Below are 17,661 nucleotides of genomic sequence, written 5' to 3'. Positions count from 1 at the left end.
GCACAAAATGCAAGTGTAGTAAATATTTAATTATTAAGGAAGATGGTTGTAATTCAAGCATCTTATAGGGGAGGAAAATATAAATTTTACTTTTTAAGGGAGGGAGTGTATATTTTAACATAAAAGGGGAGGAGAGTGTAATTCAAGCATCTTTGAAGGAAGGGGAGTGCAATTTACTTTATATATAATGAGATACAATAAAAGAAACGTATTAAACCATAAAAAATGTGGAATGACGAGCAAGAGTGTTATTATAATGCAAGATGAATGCTAGCAACATCCACTTTTCAACACTCACTCTTTTATAATGTCACACATCAAAATAATTTGAAATTGATTCTAACTATGTCTCAATAAAATAAGTATATGTTTTTCGGGAAAAGTACATATAGATTTAGTTTTTCTTTTGAAGCAATCCATATATATTTAGTTAAGGCAAATTCTATGGTGCACCCAATATATTTGAGTGTACCGGTACACTCACTCTTTAAATTAATAGTTAAATAAGTTGTTTTTTGAAGAAAAATATTATTTTTTATCATTTATAATTATAATAACTAAATCTTATTCATAAAAAAATGTCAACAAAATGAAATTATTATTTTTTGAATTTTTATCACTCATAATCGAGAACATTCATTATTTTTTATGATAATATGTAAAAGAAATTACTATAATTCTTATAAACAATGAAATGATGTTTTTTCTTATGAAATAATGTTCTATAAAATATAAATATTGAAAAATAGCTATTTATTACATAAAAAATGATCGTTAATTTATAAAATTATGAAGTAATAGTACCGGTACAACCCACTTTATGAGTGTACCGTAGAAGTTCATATAAATTCTAACTATGTCTCAATAAAATAAGTATATGTTTTTCGGGAAAAGTACATATAGATTTAGTTTTCCTTTTGAAGCAATACATATATATTTAGTTAAACATATTTTATTTTGTTATAATATATTTTCACCAATATTATGTTTGACATCGACAACCAATGCAAAATTTTATCAAATCTTTATGATAAACCAAATTCGTAATAGTGTAGATGCATGTTAGGTTGTTGTTTAGAAGCAACATGATGTATAGCTCGAGTACAATATCAAATGAGAATTAGTGATATAACATTATGTCATAATATGATCGATAAAGGCGACCCATTTTATGGGATAAAAATAAAATATGTTGTACATATCTTTGACAAGATTTTCGAAAATTACTTAATCAATAGGATTGAGAATTTTATTATGATGAATAATATTTAAACTAAAGAATGATATATCTTTTGTGAAAAAACTATATAATGATGGTTAATTGTTAAAATCATTATAAATAAATCAATGCAAATCATGGATATTACATCCTCTAGTGATATACACTAATTGTCAACAAGGCATCCATTTAAACCGCATTTAACTTCGCTTGTTACCATAACAAACTTTACTCACATTAACCAAACAAAAACAAAATGTAGTAATTTAAGATTAATAAACACACAATATGTCTCTATGTTTCTGTGATCCGAACAATTCTGAGCTAGAAGGAACATTTCCACTTGCATCAAATTCCAACACCAAAGAACACAAAATAGTGTAATGCAACAATTAATCTAAAATCAAATTTAAAGACCATAACCAAAATAAACAAATGCACTATCCTTCCCATCAACGTATGATCCACACAGGCTCAAGAAGCATCACAACTTGGTTGATCTTAATCACAATTGTATTATACATTCTTTATTCTTGCAACATTCTTCTCTTCAACAATGAACAAGAATGTCCAATGACAACGACTACTTTAGATGACACAACACAAGATGATGTTCACATGACTAGTTACAATATTTCCTCGACTTCGGATAAAAACATTGAACACAAAGTATTACCAATAGAGAACAAAGAACAAATGCAAGATGAAACTGAAAAAGAAACGGAACAAGATGAAGATGATTTTCGTGAAGGAGAAGGAGAAGAACAAGAAAATAAATCACCTATTGTTGTTCGGTTAACACCGGAACAAATGGCTCAAAGACAAGATACTGAGCTGAAACACATTGTTTTTGGGATAGCTGCTTCATCAAATTTATGGAATACAAGAAAAGAATACATCAAAATATGGTGGAGACCAAAACAAACAAGAGGTGTTGTTTGGTTAGATCAAAGAGTGAGTACACAAAGGAACGAAGGGTTACCTGATATTCGAATCTCAGATGACACTTCTAAATTTCGGTATACAAATCGACAGGGACAAAGGTCAGCATTGAGGATATCAAGGGTTGTGACAGAGACATTGAAGCTTGGATTGAAAGATGTAAGATGGTTTGTGATGGGAGATGATGATACTGTTTTTGTTGTTGATAATGTTGTTAGAATTCTTTCAAAGTATGACCATAGACATTTTTATTATGTTGGTAGTTCTTCTGAGAGTCATGTCCAGAATATTCATTTTTCATATGCTATGGCATATGGTGGTGGTGGATTTGCTATAAGTTATCCATTGGCCGTGGAGTTGGCTACGATGCAAGATCGTTGTATTCAGAGGTACCCTGCTTTGTATGGTAGTGATGATAGAATGCAAGCATGTATGGCTGAGTTAGGTGTGCCACTCACAAAGGAAGCTGGATTTCATCAGGTAAAATTATTAGACATTTTTTATGTGATCGTAGTGTTCTTTGATGGACAATGTGATCAAATATATAGCATTGATTGAAAATATTTTCATAATATAATAAATCATATGAACATGTATGCATGGCATACTTTTGTATATGGATCATAGTTTACCGACAACGGATCCTCGAGCTCATGAGCCCCCGTGGTATGATTCAGAGGTAATCTTGGAAATTGGACCATATTATTAAAAATGGCAAAATTTTAATTATCTCGAGTTTTCTTTTTGCAGTATGATGTGTATGGAGATCTATTAGGCCTTCTAGGTGCACACCCTGTGGCTCCACTAGTGTCATTACATCACCTTGATGTAGTACAACCAATATTCCCAAGTATGTCAAGAGCACAATCCATAAAACATTTAATGGAATCCATCAACCAAGACTCATCCAGCATCATGCAACAATCAATATGCTATGACAAAAACAGGTTTTGGTCAATCTCAGTTTCATGGGGATTCATGGTTCAAATTCTGAGAGGAGTTTTGTCACCGAGAGAACTAGAAATGCCATCAAGAACTTTTCTGAATTGGTATAGAAGAGCTGATTATACTGCATATGCATTCAACACAAGGCCTGTTGCTAAACATCCTTGTCAAAAGCCCTTTGTTTACTACATGAGCAAAACTCATTTTGATACTGCTTCTAGACAAATTGTTGGTGTTTATTCTCGTGACCAAACTAAGAGTCCTTTTTGCCGGTGGAGAATGGAATCACCTGAGAAAATTACTTCCATCGTTGTCACAAAAAGACGCGATCCTTTGCGCTGGAAAAAGGTAAGGTTGCTCATAATTTTTTTTATTCAGAGATCAAACTTTAATACTATCCATACAATTAGATTTCAACTAAAATGCATTAGGTATGTTTGGATTAGCTTATTTGAGTTTATCTAATGACATAAGCACTTGTGAAACTGTTTGGAAAAGTTTATGAAAACAGCTTATGACATGATATGTCCACAAGTTGCTTCCAACTTGTTTCCACAAGTTCTCCATGATGCTTATGAAAACAGTTTATAGGATCGTAGTCCAATGTTTGACTTTATTTTATTTTTTGTTATAGAAGTAGCTTATAATAAGCACTTTATGATAAATGTTTATGATATATGTGTTTAATTAAGCTGTTTATCAAATCTTCTCTCTTGCTATTTATGATAAATGTTTATCCAAATATACTAAGCCACATAACCAAACACAATTTACATTCATTCTGCCATTAAGAAACTTCACTTTTGCAATTTTTAGCTAATGTTTTAAGATTTTCTTGATTGAAATGGATGATATTATGAAGTGAATATTCGACTTGTTTTGCAGTCACCAAGGAGGGACTGTTGTAGAGTTCTGCCATCACGTAAGAGCTCAACTCTATTCTTATGGGTAGGCAACTGTCGACAGGGTGAAGTTACTGAATTGTAGCTGCGACGGACATATATGGAGCATACTGGAAATGGAGCTTCAAACTATATTTCCAATTGCTAACCTCAAGCTGCATCAGAAAGACACCAGATAACCAAAATATCACATGCTAATGTTTTGTTTTCTACATTTTTTGTTTCATTTTCTACTCTTATGTAAATTATAAACAAAGCAAACTTGGAATTTTTTATGGTAGATGGTGTCATTTGATCCATGTAACCAATCCCATTTAGCCAGAAAATGCTTAGTTGCTATTGTTCTTGTCGTTGTTGTGTTCATTCTTGTTTCCGAGTGTGAGAACACTAGTTGTTTACAAACACAATAATCTTGAACAAAAGAATGTCTTTAATAAATTGCAAATAAGTAACAAATCTTTTTGAAATGTGAAATGTGCAGAATGTTAAGTTGAATCCTATAAGGCTTCAAACCAATCTTCACACTCTTACTATTTGAGGGGAATTAAAGTTTGAGTTAAGTTTGCAATATTCACATTCAGTAATAGTATGCTAAATGATTTTTATGTCCATACTATATATCTTCCTTTTTAGGATGGAGTCTATATTTGTGTTGCTAGATAGCTAATAACAAGATCAGAAAGTCATATATTGTATTTGTAGCTGAAACCAAACACTAAGAAATGATCCAAATCAAGAATCCTAATGAAAAGCATCTTCAATGCAAAATAGCAGTCTAGCATGTTCAAAGAGGAAAGGGGAGGGAGCTAAAAAGAAGAATTTTTCTTTGTGAAATACTTGAGATTTTAAGAGTAACTTGTTATCTCCTATAAAGCAAATTTTTTTGATAATTGGGCACATTACAATGTAATTGTCTCAAAACACTGCTCCTTTTATTCTAATCTATGAATCTGTCTGTCTCAACATTACTAGTAACACATCTTTGACCTTCGCTCCTATTTCTTTAAGAAGAGGAACCTTTTCACGAGTTTTGTATCGGATGAACTTGTGGATCGTACTGATGTGTAGCAATGCAATTTAGAACTGTGGCCACATCGGCTATAGAAGGTGGCACATCAGGCTGCTCCTCCAAAACACACATAGCAGCAACAGTGAGAGCCCGGTACAAACCCCACACTGGATATCGACCTTCAAGCAATGGATCCACCAACTCCGAGAATCGCCGGTCTCTGATTAACGGCCATGCCTGCAAGCATATGCATACGCATACCGTCAGAGTTTTACCATAAAAAGTACAGTCATCTCAACAACATAACAATGTCATACTGAATCAGCAAACTTAAAAAATAGATGCCTTTCTTCATCATAATCAGACTACTTAGTGAAACATAATGTGTTCGATGCTAAAAAGGATATATAAAAAGCTCGGTGAAGCCTAATGGACGCTTATATTCTATTATAGCCATACAAAGAGAAATAGCCACTGCAAATAGCATTAATTTAAGATGTAATAGAAAAAAAACAAGAGCCTAGAAAAAGAATTTGGAAAGGAAGGTCATTCACAACCTTGAAGACAATGTATGCTACAAAAATTAGGCCTTGGATGAAGATTTGCACCAACAGTGCGGTTAATACAACTTTGTCAACAACTGAGGCAACAAATGTGTCAGTTCCACTTGAAATATCAGAGGATTGACAACAATTTGCTTTGTGTATGAAGTAATACTCCAGCAACTAGAAAAGGAAAGGCAATGCAATCGCAAACACTATTTATTGCACATCGAATTTAAATATTTGGAAGTACTTCATAAAAATTTATTGCAGGAAATATGGTAATCTAAGTCTCCAATTTTTTTATTATCATACACTTCAACTAATTTGAGTTTCATTAAATACTACCAATGAAAAATTCACATATGCAATCAAAGATGTGATAATCTAGCTTCAAAAAAGTTCTAGCCAACACACTTTTACAGCATGCAAGACATCGGTATAAACAAAAGATACAATTTTTAGCAACTTAGTTAGGTAAAAGATAATTGACATACCCATGCAACTAGAATTTTTTCATCAGCAGGTCTTCTATAATCGATGGCCTTTCTGCCTGTAATGAGCTCCAAAAGAACAACAACGAAGCTATAAATGTTAGACTTGACTACCAATGGACCCATCACTGCGTAATCCAGAGCACCATACCCATATGAGCACATAACACTTGTCGAAAAATTCTTATTACCAATTGGGTCTACTTTTGCAAAGCCAAAATCAGTTAGCTTGGGATGATAATCTTCGCCTAACAAAATGGTGGAGCATTTGAGGTCACGGTATATGACGGGAGGCTTCATTTCATCAAGCAAATGCTCCAAACCTCTAGCTACACCAACAGCTATTTTCATTCTTGTATTCCAATCTAGCGGTTTTTTCCCGGGGGAAAGATCTGAAAGAATGAGGAAAGGGAAAACGATAAGCAATGAGGAAAAAGAATACTTCTGCCAATTTATTTTGCACACGTTTGGTTTGACGGTGAGTTCGACATAATACACTATGCCACTATGATTTTTGCTAACATTATATTTAGAGCTTTAACAAAACCATGGTGCCACCGTGATTTCGCTAAATTCACCGCCAATCCAGACATGCACTCTATTTTATATGAAGAAAAATGAGAAACTAGGAAATTAAAATAACAATATAGCATACCATGCAAATGGTTCTCCAAAGATCCTAATGGCATGTTCTCATAAACCAACAGCCTTTGTTCTCCCTCAGCACAAAACCCAATTAACTTGACAAGATTTGGGTGTTCTGCTAAACTGAGTCTTAACGCTTCAGAAACAAATTTCCTTTTTCCTTGAAGCACGATAGGGTCAAGCTGCTTTATTGTAACAACCTACACCAACAATAAAATGTCTTAATCTCAGTCTCACCAATTAAAAATGTGCAAATTAACATGATACTATTTTGCAATGAGCATGAATGTGGAAGGCATTACAAAAGTACTATGATTTTATGGGAACAATTTATAACGAACCTGATTTATTTTCTCGATGTAACCTTCATAAACCTTTCCAAACCCTACTTCACGAACAAAGCAATCTGCCTTGAAATTCCCTGTTGCAACAGCAAGCTTATGAAAAGTAAATTTCTTTGCGACATTTTCATCCGCGGAAACCTCGTCTTTCAAATTCAAATTCTTCACGTCCAAGGAAAGTTGATCATGTATAGAATCATCTTCTCTTTCATCATCACTTTCATCATCTACAAAAAAAAAAAAAAAAAGACATACAAAACAAAGAAAACAAAACCTTACAAAACAAAGAACATGTGAGGGATAGAAATCAACAAAAGTGCACATCATCAAAAACTGATAAAAGCGCAAAATGACAGCCCCGCTATGATTTATTGATTGAACCATTCCGACCACGCAAGCATTCAATAGAAGAAAAAAATATATAGAATATAAATAAACAATTAGAATATGAACTTCAAAATACTCCATCAATACTCAAAATTCATCAGAGAGAGAAAGAAAATCTACTATATAGAAATGTTTTTTCGACCAATAAATTGTTTCGCCGTTTAAAACATGAATGGTCACAAACTCTAAACCCTAAACCATAAAAAAAGTGCAAAATAAAACAGAAACAGTTACAATAAAAATTTCACATGACACAAGAAGAAGAAGAAGAAGAAGAAGAAGAAGAAGAAGAAGAAGAAGAAATAAAAACAGAAGCATTCATCATGAAGAACAAACCCCCTCTAAAAAAAAACCTTTGATATAACAGGAACAATAACAAACACTAAACATTAAACTCTAAACCTAAACCATGAAAAAAATTGCAATATAAATCAGTTGCATCAATAACTTGCACAAGAAAAAAACAGAAGCATTCAACAATTTGCATCATGAAGAATAAACAAGCTCATCAATAAAAATAAAAACAACCTTTGATCGATCTATGACACATCCACCTCAACAAATTCATTTTGGTAAAGTAAAATATGAGAAACAAAATGAAATGAACCAAAAAAAAAAGTGAAGAATGAATACAAGGAAATATATAGGAGCATAATTGTGCTGTTTATAAACTAGGAAACAATTGTGCAAACATTTAATGTGGATGAAATTTTGAACAGATTCAATGCAATCACAATTATTACAAAAAAAAAAAAAAAGGAAAATAAAGGGCTTTGACATGTTAACATGGTACTTGTTGAGAAAGGGATTGGTGCGCAAGCTTGTAATCCCTATGGAGGACGTAGAGACCAGACCACGCCATTGCAGCCCCCATTGGGTGAAGAACGACAACATTGATCCTTTAAGGCTAATGCAACTCGATCTTTCATTAGACGAATATGATAGTATATTTTCATAAAACAAGTTGTTCAACGGGCAAAAATGCATTGTTAAGATGGACGTTGTGAATTGTGATTCTCGACTTGTGTGTTAATTAAAAAAAAATTAATTGCACTTTTGACCCCTATCTTTTTAAAAGTTATGATTTTTGTACCCTAACTAATTAAAATACAAAACAGCCCCCTATGTATTGGTTCTTTGGCAGTTTTGACCCCCGAGACCACTTTTGACTTAGTCTTCGCTGACGTGGCACCCACAATGGTCGACATGTGGCACCTCACTTAAGGGATGTGGGTGCCACATCAGCGAAGATTGAGTCAAAAGTGACGGGGCCAAAACTGCCAAAGATCCAATACATAGGGGGCTGTTTTGTATATTAATTAGTTAGTGGGCCAAAATCACAACTTTTGAAAAGATAGGGGGTCAAAAGTGCAATTAAGCCTTAAAAAAATAGTTAAATCTTATTAAAATATAAAAAATTTACTATAATATGAACAATATTGAACATTATTAAAAAAACTAATTTTAATCTTTTTATAGAAAACTTTAAAAAAGGTTATTTTAATCTTATTGGTAGAAAAAAATTGAAAAATAATATATACCTTTTTATATAAAATTAAATGCAATAACATGTATGTCTTCAATAATTTTATTTTTCTAAATTCTGAATTTTTAATTTGTCAAAACTGGGGAAAGGGAGCGCGAGTTCGGCTGTGAGACAGGTATAATATGGCCAAATATTATTTCATCCAAAAATTAAGTTTGGGTTCTCTTGAACAAATTGTCTTTGGATGGAACTTATTAATGACTTAGTCTAATGGCTTGTTTCGTATATTACTTTGATCATGTAGACTAAATATTCACTTTAATTTTTAATTTTTCTTAGGTGAATTAATGTTTATTAACTTTAACATAAACCTTTTCAATAAATATTAACTTTAACATAAACCTTTTCAATAAATTTAATACTTTTTTAATGTAATGAATTTAATAATTATTTTTAGGAAAGTAATTTAATTTTTTACTTTTCCTTGTTAAATATGCACATGTAATACTATTTCATTAATAGTATCTTGATTAAAAATATTTTTTAAATTAATTTAGCCTTAAACATCTTTTTGTCCCATCTTTATTTCAAGGTTCATATAAAGTCCCTTGTTTAAAAAAATATGCAGATAGGTCTCGTAATTAATTTAATTAGTACCATATTAGTTATTTTCATCCATCAATGGCTAACGACATTAAATGAAGTATATGTGACATCTCATTCTTCTCACTTTAAAAAAACCTCTATAAATCAAAATTGGGGTTCCTTGGAACCATTTTTTCCCCAAATTCTTCACTCCAAACTAAAGATTGTAACCAATCTTCTTCTCTATCTAAGAAAACATGTCAAACTCATGAGGTTCATGATCAACTTCCTTTCTAAAATCGTTGAACAATGATGCAGAGGATGGATCCAACACAAATTTGCATGGAGGTCGTTCTTCAAAACCACAAATTTGCATGGAAATGACTAATATGGTATCAGTTAAACAAATTAAAGAATTTGTATGCACCATTTTTTTTAATAAGGCACCAATATGAACCCGAAATAAAGATAAGGGACCAAAGTGATGTTTAAGCCATTAAATTTTACATATATTACTTGATGGGAAAAAAAAACTAGTTTAATCTAGCATTGTTTTTAGCAAATGGGTTGTAATTTGATCCAATTGTGGGATGAATCCATAACAGTTTGACCAAAGCTCAAAATAAATTGGAATCGCGCAAGAGAAAATTGATCGCATCAGATATGGATGACAACGAATAACAAACCTTTTTGGATTTTAAAACAACAGATCCAACATGACGTGATAAATATTTAGCAAATGTACTAAAAGCTATCGAAGTAATAAAATGTTCATATCCACGAGGACTGCGTTAACTTCAATTTGGCAATATTTGTTATGAATTAAGATGTGTAAAACTAGGAGTTGCCCTAGGCAGTAGGTCAATTTGCATAAAATAATAATAAAGCTTGTAAAACTGTTGTGACACTAATAGGAGAAATAGATCACGTCTATCAAATCTTCTTGTTATTAGTATTTGGTAAACTGCACATATTTTTAAGAGAAATGACATTTGAACATCCATTTTGTGATAACTTTCTCTCTCATACTCACATTATTTTTTACTTTATCTCTCTATTGCTTTGATTTTCGTGCAAATACCCACTTTTTCTTTGTAAATTATGGTTGTCACATAAATTGTCAGCTAAATGGTTATTCAAATAACACTCCTCTATCTTTAATAATGTTCTTTTAGTTCTACGATGATTAACAATCTTAATGTTATCTCTGATCAATTCCTTGACTTGGAATTCTTTTCAATGATTACAGATCCTCGATTGCTTAAGTGATCTAATATCCCATGAAGATTTTTAAAGTCTGTTAATCTTTTATCACAATTAAACGGTTATCCATTCTTATACTAACCATGTTTAATGGAACAGTTAAATTAGATCCAAGCTGAAAGTTAGGGTCAGTAGTAATTTATTCTTTACATTCAAATTATATATGATCATTATATAAAAGACATTAAACACAAATTTAACTAAATAAAGACTAGAATTACATTATCATAGATAAAGTTTCACAACCTACATGGTTCAAACAGATTCAACAAGTTTCATCTCCAGATCTAATCACTAAGAACTTAGCTACTCATAATAGAGATTACAAATAACAAATTCAAACGAAGCAAACTAACATACAAGGAACTGACAATGAGTTTGGTGAAAGGCCACCTCTTCTGTCTTCTGCTCTCGAATCCGTGCTTCAAATCTCCAAAATTCGGAAACTTCTTCCTGAAAACAAGTTCAGCTTATATATAGGCAAGGTCTTGGGCGCCCAAAATCTTATCACGATGACAAAAATCGTGACATGATAACCTCTTGAAATTCAAAATCCAACTTTGGCGCTCCTCCAAATTATGTCACGATAAAATAGGCAAGGACAAACTCCAATTTCTGGGTGAGATTGTGTCACAGTGTAGAAAATCATGACGTGATGCTTTAAACTCAACTTCTTGTAAAATCCTGCTTTTTGCACCTCCAGACTGTCTAAAATTCTTAAAGACTCAATTAAAACATCAATACTGATAAAAGAAATGTAATGACAACATGTTATCAGGACACAAAACCTAGGAACTCAGATCGAGCGATGAGTTCTACAAAAGGATAGCAACCAACAAAATTTTTTGGGTTGAGAACCATAAATATCAACAAACTACATATATTACTTTGATCATATCCATTTAATATTTGTATTAATTTTTTTAATTAATTTCTAATTATTTTTTGATAATTTAATTGATGTCTAATTTAATTTAATATAATTATTTTCAATAAATATATTATATTTTATACTTTAAGAATATTATTTAATATTTAATTTTGGATTATGATTATTATGCACATAAAAAAAATTAAATAAAAAACTAGATTTTGCATGGATCTGAACACTATATAAGCATCATTTTACCCATTTGTTGAGAGAACTTAAGAATCTCATGGAAACCAAAGGAGAGACCGTTTAGGGAACTTAGAAACTAAAGGTTGAGGGCCTTTGGGAGAGATTCAAAGTGTCCAAATGTGAATCTAGGAGAACCAAAAGATGAGGCTCTTGGGAAAGGGTTGGTGCCTATTGGGGAAACACGTGAGTGGTTGCTAGGTTGTTGTTACTTGTGGTTATTTTGGTTATTGATTGTTATTGATACTTTCTCCACACATCTAACTTTTATTGGTGTGACATTTCGAGTTACCGAATTCACAACAACTTCAACAACAATCGAGATGATGCTACGAAATTTGAATATGTCATATTAGCTTGTAAACGTAGTTTTGCTTCTCACTTCACAAACTCATGTTGAGTTTAGTGAGAGATAACCAAATGAGGTTGTTCATGCCTTAGTAAGGATAGCCACATTTTGTTACGTTGTAATATCGTAAACCCCTATCTTATAATATTTTGTATTAAATAATGTATAGTAGAACGATAGCAATTTGTTCAAATTCCACAGCACAATAGCCGCCGCTATTTGACAATGCTATGACGGTTCGCAATAACATAAACCATTCAATTATAGTTATGATGGAGACTTATATGTATTGATGGCTAATAAACTTCAATTAATACCAAGATTAGAAGTTGGATCTAAACATTGAACACTAAGAACAGTGGCGGATCTTGGTGGGGACCTGCAGGTGCCACTGCATCCCCTAACTTTACTATAATTATCATATTATGCATGATAATTCAAACGGAGCATTGTTGTTGCAGTGGATTAGTGAGTTTCGAAACCCCCCAGCTGCGTGGGTTTGATCCTCGTTAGCTGTTTTTTTTATATTTTCAATTGTATTATTAATACTTTACTCAAAAAAAGAGGTCTTACTGGGAATCGAACCACCGTTCCCTATAGTTGTTCTAGGAAAATAAACCACTAGGCTAATTCATTATTTCATTAATATTTTAAAACTGATATATATATATATTCTAAAAATATTTGGCACCCCCAGAAAAAAAGTTCAAGATCCGCCACTGACTAAGAAGTGAGCCAAAACAAGAATCCTAATGAGAAGCATCTTTAATGCAAAATAGTAATTTAAGAGGAACTTGTTATCTCCTATAAAGAAATATTTTATAACAAGGCAAATTATAATGTAAGTGTCTCAAAACACTACACTTTTTCTAATTTCCCAGTTTGTCTTTCTCTGAGACATTACTAGTAACGCGTCTATGACCTTTAGCCCTACTTCTTGAAGAAGATGAACCATATCTCGACCTTTGTATTGGATGAACCCGTGGTTCATATTTTTGAGAAGCAAGGAAATCTAGAGCTGAGACCACATCTGCTATAACCGGCCGCATATTAGTCTGCTCTACAACACACATAGAAGCAATAGCAAGAGCCTGGTACAAACCCCTTGCTGGATATTGCCCTTTGAGCAATGGATCCACCATCTTTGAGAAATTTTTTTGGTCTCTGAATAACGGAGTTGCCTGCAAAAGCGAATAAAGATGCATAAGGTAAGGATTTTACCATAAAATGAAAATAACTTTCACAAACAGCATAACAATGTGACAATGAATCAGCAACCTTCATCATAAAACTATTCATTGAAACATTTGTTCAGTTCTAAAAGGGATATATAGAAAGCTTAATGAATAATCACTTACATTATAGCCTAACAACTTCAATACTATATACAACATTGAAGGCTTAGGTATAAACGGCATATATGATTTCCAACAATATAGTTAGATAAAAGTTAACTGACATACCCATTTGACTAGATGTCGTTTTTTAGAAGGTTTACTCTCGTCATAGGCCTTTCTGCCAGTGATAAGCTCCAAAAGAGCAACTCCAAAGCTATAAATGTCAGACTTGAACGTCAATTGACCTGTCATTCCATAATCTGGAGCACAGTAGCCATGTGTTCCCATAACTCTTGTTGAAACATGAGTCTGATCACCCATTGGGCCTATTTTTGCCAAGCCAAAATCAGATAACTTGGGATGATAATCATTGCCTAACAAAATGTTGGAGCATTTGAGGTCACGGTATATGACAGGAGGCTTCATTTCATCATGCAAATACTCCAAACCTTTAGCTACACCAGCAGCTATTCTCATTCTGGTATTCCAGTCCAGTGGGTTTTTCCCAGGAGGAAGATCTAACAGAAAGAAGAAGACGAAAAACAAAAGCAACAAAAATAAAGAACTCTTACACCAATTTATTCTCTGCATGTTTGGATTGACCCTGATTTTAATTGGCAGAAACACAGTATGACATTGTGATCTTAGTAAAAGTTACATTTTGGAACGTTAACAAGATCAAAGTGCTACATTGGTTTTTCTAAATTCACCGTCCATCCAAACATGCACTATACATTATTCAAAGAAAAATGAGAATTGAGGATAGCAATAAAGCATACCATGCAAATGACTCTCCAAAGATCCCAAAGGCATGTACTCATAAACCAAAAGCCTTTGATCCCCCTCAGCACCAAACCCTAATAACTTGACAAGATTTGTGTGTTCTGCCAAACTAAGTGTTAACACTTCAACAACAAATTCTCTAGTTCCTTGAATGCCTTTAGGGTCAAGTTGCTTTATTGCAACAAACTACACCAACAGTAAAATGCTTCAAATTAAGATGAAAACCACTTACTAAAGAACATGAATGTTTTTACCTCAAAAAAAAAAGTACATGAATGTGTAAGGCATTGCAAAAGTTCTATGATTTCATTTCTTTTAAGAGCACAATTTTTAAGGAACCTGATTAGTTTTCTGGAGGTAACCCTTATAAACCTTGCCAAACCCTCCTTCACCAACAAAGCAATTTGCACTAAAATTCCCTGTTGCAGCTGCAAGCTCATTTAAAGTAAATGTCTTTGCAAGTTTTCCATTCGTGGAAACCCCATCTTTTAATTCATCTTCCGTTTTCTCATTCACACTCAAATCAACTTCCTTGTCTACAAAAAACAATCGAAACAAAACAAAGAACGCGTAAGGAGTAAATATCAAACAAAATGACACATGTATCAAATAATCGAATAGGACGAATGAAAAAAAAATGAAAATAATTAAAATTCAAAATAGTAAAAGCGCAAAATATCAAGCTCTACTTTTTTATAATTAAAAAAAAAAAAAAGGGGTCTGTCATTTTGCGCTTTTATCAAATTTGATTACACCCACATAAAGAATTTCATTTATTTTATGTAAAGATCCAATGATAAGAATTGCATGAGAATATCAATCAATGAAGATCCATTGATAAAATAAAATATAATAAAATAATAGTTGAACTGATATTACTGTGCTTCTCTCTATGGCTAGAATCAATGCTCTCGATCTTCTTCACATCCATGGAAAGTTAAAGTTGATCCTGTTTAGAATCATCTTCATTTTCATCATCTACAAAAAAAAAACATACAAAACAAAGAACACATGAGGAATAGAAATCAAACAAAATTGCACATGCATCGAAAATGGATAAAAGTGCAAAATAACAGCACTGCTGTGACTCATTGATCGAACCATGTAAGCATCAAATAGAAGGGGAAAAAAAAAACTGATATAGACTATAAATAAACAATTAGAATTCCATCAAAACTCAGTGTGAGAAAATCTACTACATGGAAACGTTTCTCTGACCAACAAGATTTATTGCCGTCTAAAACATGAACAGTCACAAATTTTAAACCTAAATCATAAAAAAAATTGCAATACAAAACAGGAACAGTTACAATAAAATTTACACATGTCAAATAAAAAAAACGGAAGCATTCAAGAATTTGCATCATAAAGAACAAACCTCCTCTAAGAAAAACCTTTGATACAACAGGAACAATCATATATTGTAAATCCTAAACATTAAAGTCTAAGACTAAACCATGAAAAAAATTGCAATATAAATCAGTTGCATCAACAATTTGCACAAGAAAACAACAAAGCATTCAAAGAATTTGTATGATGAAGAACAAACAAGCCCATCAATAAAAAAAATTAACCTTTGGTCGAGCTACGACACATCCACATCAAGCATTGCATTTTGGTAAAGTAAAAGATGAGAAACAAAATGAACTAAAAAAGTGAAGAAGGAATACAAGGAATTATATATTTTTTTCCTGGTTACTACAAGGAATTATATAGGGGCATAATTGTTTTTTTAAGGAAATAATTATTTTTATAAACTAGGAAACAATTGCGCAGACATTTAATGTGGATGAAAATTTGAACAGATTCATTTGATGCAATCACCAATTATTAATACGGATGAAAAAAATTCAAATAAATAATTACTATGGATGAAAAAAAAAAGTAAAATAAAGGGCTTGACCTGCAGACCAAGCCATTGCAGCTCCGTCATTTAAACTCGAGATTTGAAGTGTGCTCTTATTTGATATTCAACTAATCAATATAAAACTTTTTTTTTTTTTTGTCAAATAATCTAGTGGCTAGAGCTCACACAATTAAATTGTGGAGAAGTGGGGTTCAAACTCCGGTCCCTACATATAATATGCAATATCTCTGCCAAATGAGTTAAGCTCACAGGAATAATCAATATAGAACTTTACTCCGCCTTTAAATGGATAGTGGAATTAGACCTTCCAATTATTTTAATCTTATGTGATAAAAATATTTGATAATAGTATATATCAAAATTGATATCTCCTTCAATATACAATTAAGCACAATATCATGTTCATCTTTCAACTAATTTCAATAATTTTAATACTTTTAATAGTTTTTGAATTTAACATAATTTTTTTCAATGATCTTTATCAATTTTATTTTTTAAATCCTAAAGTTTACCATTTTTTTTCAATTTACTGCTTTCTTCATTTAGCATAAATATCTCAACAAATTTCATATATTGTTTTTTTTTTGTTAAGCCCTTCAAATCCCAAAGAAAGGGCCCTAATAATTTAGAATTCGGCGTTAAGATAAGTATAGTTTGACAAATAATTGTTTCATCCAAGAATCAAATTCGGATTCTCTCAAACGATTCGTCATTTAGAGGAGTTCATTAAACACCGAAGTTTAATTACTTGTTTCATATATTACTTTGATCTTATCCATTAAATTATTAATTTTAATTTTTCTTAGGTGAATTAATGTTTAAATTAACTTTAACATAATCATTTCAAAAAATTAATACTTTTTTAAAGGTAATAAATTTAATACTTTTTTTTTGTAAAGTTATTTTATTTTTTATGCACATGTGATAATAACTCATTAATAGGTTCTTCTCTTTTTAATTAATGTACTATTATGCACTAAATAGTACATATATTAATTAATTATATAAAAAAAAAAAACATTGGACCCCACAAGTGAACGGTGCAGTTAGATTCTTTGAATTAGATGGTTTTTGGACCCGATACCATGTTTTCAAAATAAATTATTAAAAAAATAGTTGAATCCTAATTAAATAAAAAAATTTAACTATAATAAAAACAAATATGGGACATTATGAAAGAAAAAAAAAAACTTATTTGAATATTATTTGGAAAAAAAAATTAATAATAACTTATATCAAAATTGATATCTCTTTCTATACAGCTAATTGCAGTATTGTGCACAACATTCAACTAGTTTCAATAAATTTAAAATTTATATTATTTTTTTTAATATCAAATAATTTATTTCAATAATTTTATATTTTTAAATCTATGAGGTTTTAAAAAAAATTAATTTCTCAAAACTTGTTTTTTATTATCTGGCGAAACATTTCGACAAATTTTAAAT

The 17,661-nt window shown here is 31.5% G+C and overlaps 3 protein-coding genes across 3 annotated transcripts; 1 reads left to right on the top strand and 2 right to left on the bottom strand.

Annotated features, from left to right (window-relative positions):
- Positions 1-1,792: 1,792 nt before the first annotated feature.
- Positions 1,793-4,093, top strand: LOC11417377 (uncharacterized). Its single transcript, XM_003597242.2, has 3 exons — positions 1,793-2,641; positions 2,912-3,454; positions 3,992-4,093. Exons 1-3 carry the CDS (start codon positions 1,793-1,795, stop codon positions 4,091-4,093), a joined length of 1,494 nt encoding a protein of 497 aa, XP_003597290.2.
- Positions 4,094-5,029: 936 nt separating this feature from the next.
- LOC11412803 (probable serine/threonine-protein kinase PBL5) lies at positions 5,030-8,288 on the bottom strand. The gene is made up of 5 exons (XM_024777171.2): positions 8,213-8,288; positions 7,040-7,266; positions 6,709-6,898; positions 6,057-6,445; positions 5,030-5,254 (listed from the first exon to the last, which is right to left on the bottom strand). The coding sequence occupies exons 1-5, from the start codon at positions 8,286-8,288 to the stop codon at positions 5,030-5,032; spliced, it is 1,107 nt and encodes a 368-aa protein (XP_024632939.2).
- A 4,747-nt stretch (positions 8,289-13,035) lies between these two features.
- Positions 13,036-15,277, bottom strand: LOC11413264 (probable serine/threonine-protein kinase PBL5). Its single transcript, XM_003597240.4, has 5 exons — positions 15,226-15,277; positions 14,686-14,882; positions 14,343-14,532; positions 13,690-14,081; positions 13,036-13,407 (listed from the first exon to the last, which is right to left on the bottom strand). The coding sequence occupies exons 1-5, from the start codon at positions 15,275-15,277 to the stop codon at positions 13,096-13,098; spliced, it is 1,143 nt and encodes a 380-aa protein (XP_003597288.2). The 3' UTR covers positions 13,036-13,095.
- Positions 15,278-17,661: the final 2,384 nt, after the last annotated feature.

The sequence above is a fragment of the Medicago truncatula genome, chromosome 2 (genome assembly GCF_003473485.1).
Source record: "Medicago truncatula cultivar Jemalong A17 chromosome 2, MtrunA17r5.0-ANR, whole genome shotgun sequence".
In the NCBI taxonomy this organism is placed as follows: domain Eukaryota; kingdom Viridiplantae; phylum Streptophyta; class Magnoliopsida; order Fabales; family Fabaceae; genus Medicago; species Medicago truncatula.
The sequence above is the reverse complement of the archived record's forward strand: the minus strand, read 5'-3'. Positions and strand labels throughout refer to the sequence as shown.

Coding starts and splice junctions, on each gene's coding strand:
- LOC11417377 (XM_003597242.2), top strand. CDS start 1,793: ATGACAACGACTACTTTAGATGACACAACACAAGATGATGTTCACATG. Junction 2,642..2,911: donor AGGAAGCTGGATTTCATCAG/GTAAAATTATTA, acceptor TTCTTTTTGCAG/TATGATGTGTATGGAGATCT. Junction 3,455..3,991: donor ATCCTTTGCGCTGGAAAAAG/GTAAGGTTGCTC, acceptor CTTGTTTTGCAG/TCACCAAGGAGGGACTGTTG.
- LOC11412803 (XM_024777171.2), bottom strand. CDS start 8,288: ATGGCGTGGTCTGGTCTCTACGTCCTCCATAGGGATTACAAGCTTGCG. Junction 6,446..6,708: donor TTTGGAGAACCATTTGCATG/GTATGCTATATT, acceptor TCATTCTTTCAG/ATCTTTCCCCCGGGAAAAAA. Junction 5,255..6,056: donor AAAAAATTCTAGTTGCATGG/GTATGTCAATTA, acceptor ATATGCTTGCAG/GCATGGCCGTTAATCAGAGA.
- LOC11413264 (XM_003597240.4), bottom strand. CDS start 15,277: ATGGATGTGAAGAAGATCGAGAGCATTGATTCTAGCCATAGAGAGAAG. Junction 14,883..15,225: donor TAGCCATAGAGAGAAGCACA/GTAATATCAGTT, acceptor TGTTTTTTGTAG/ACAAGGAAGTTGATTTGAGT. Junction 14,533..14,685: donor ACCTCCAGAAAACTAATCAG/GTTCCTTAAAAA, acceptor CTGTTGGTGTAG/TTTGTTGCAATAAAGCAACT.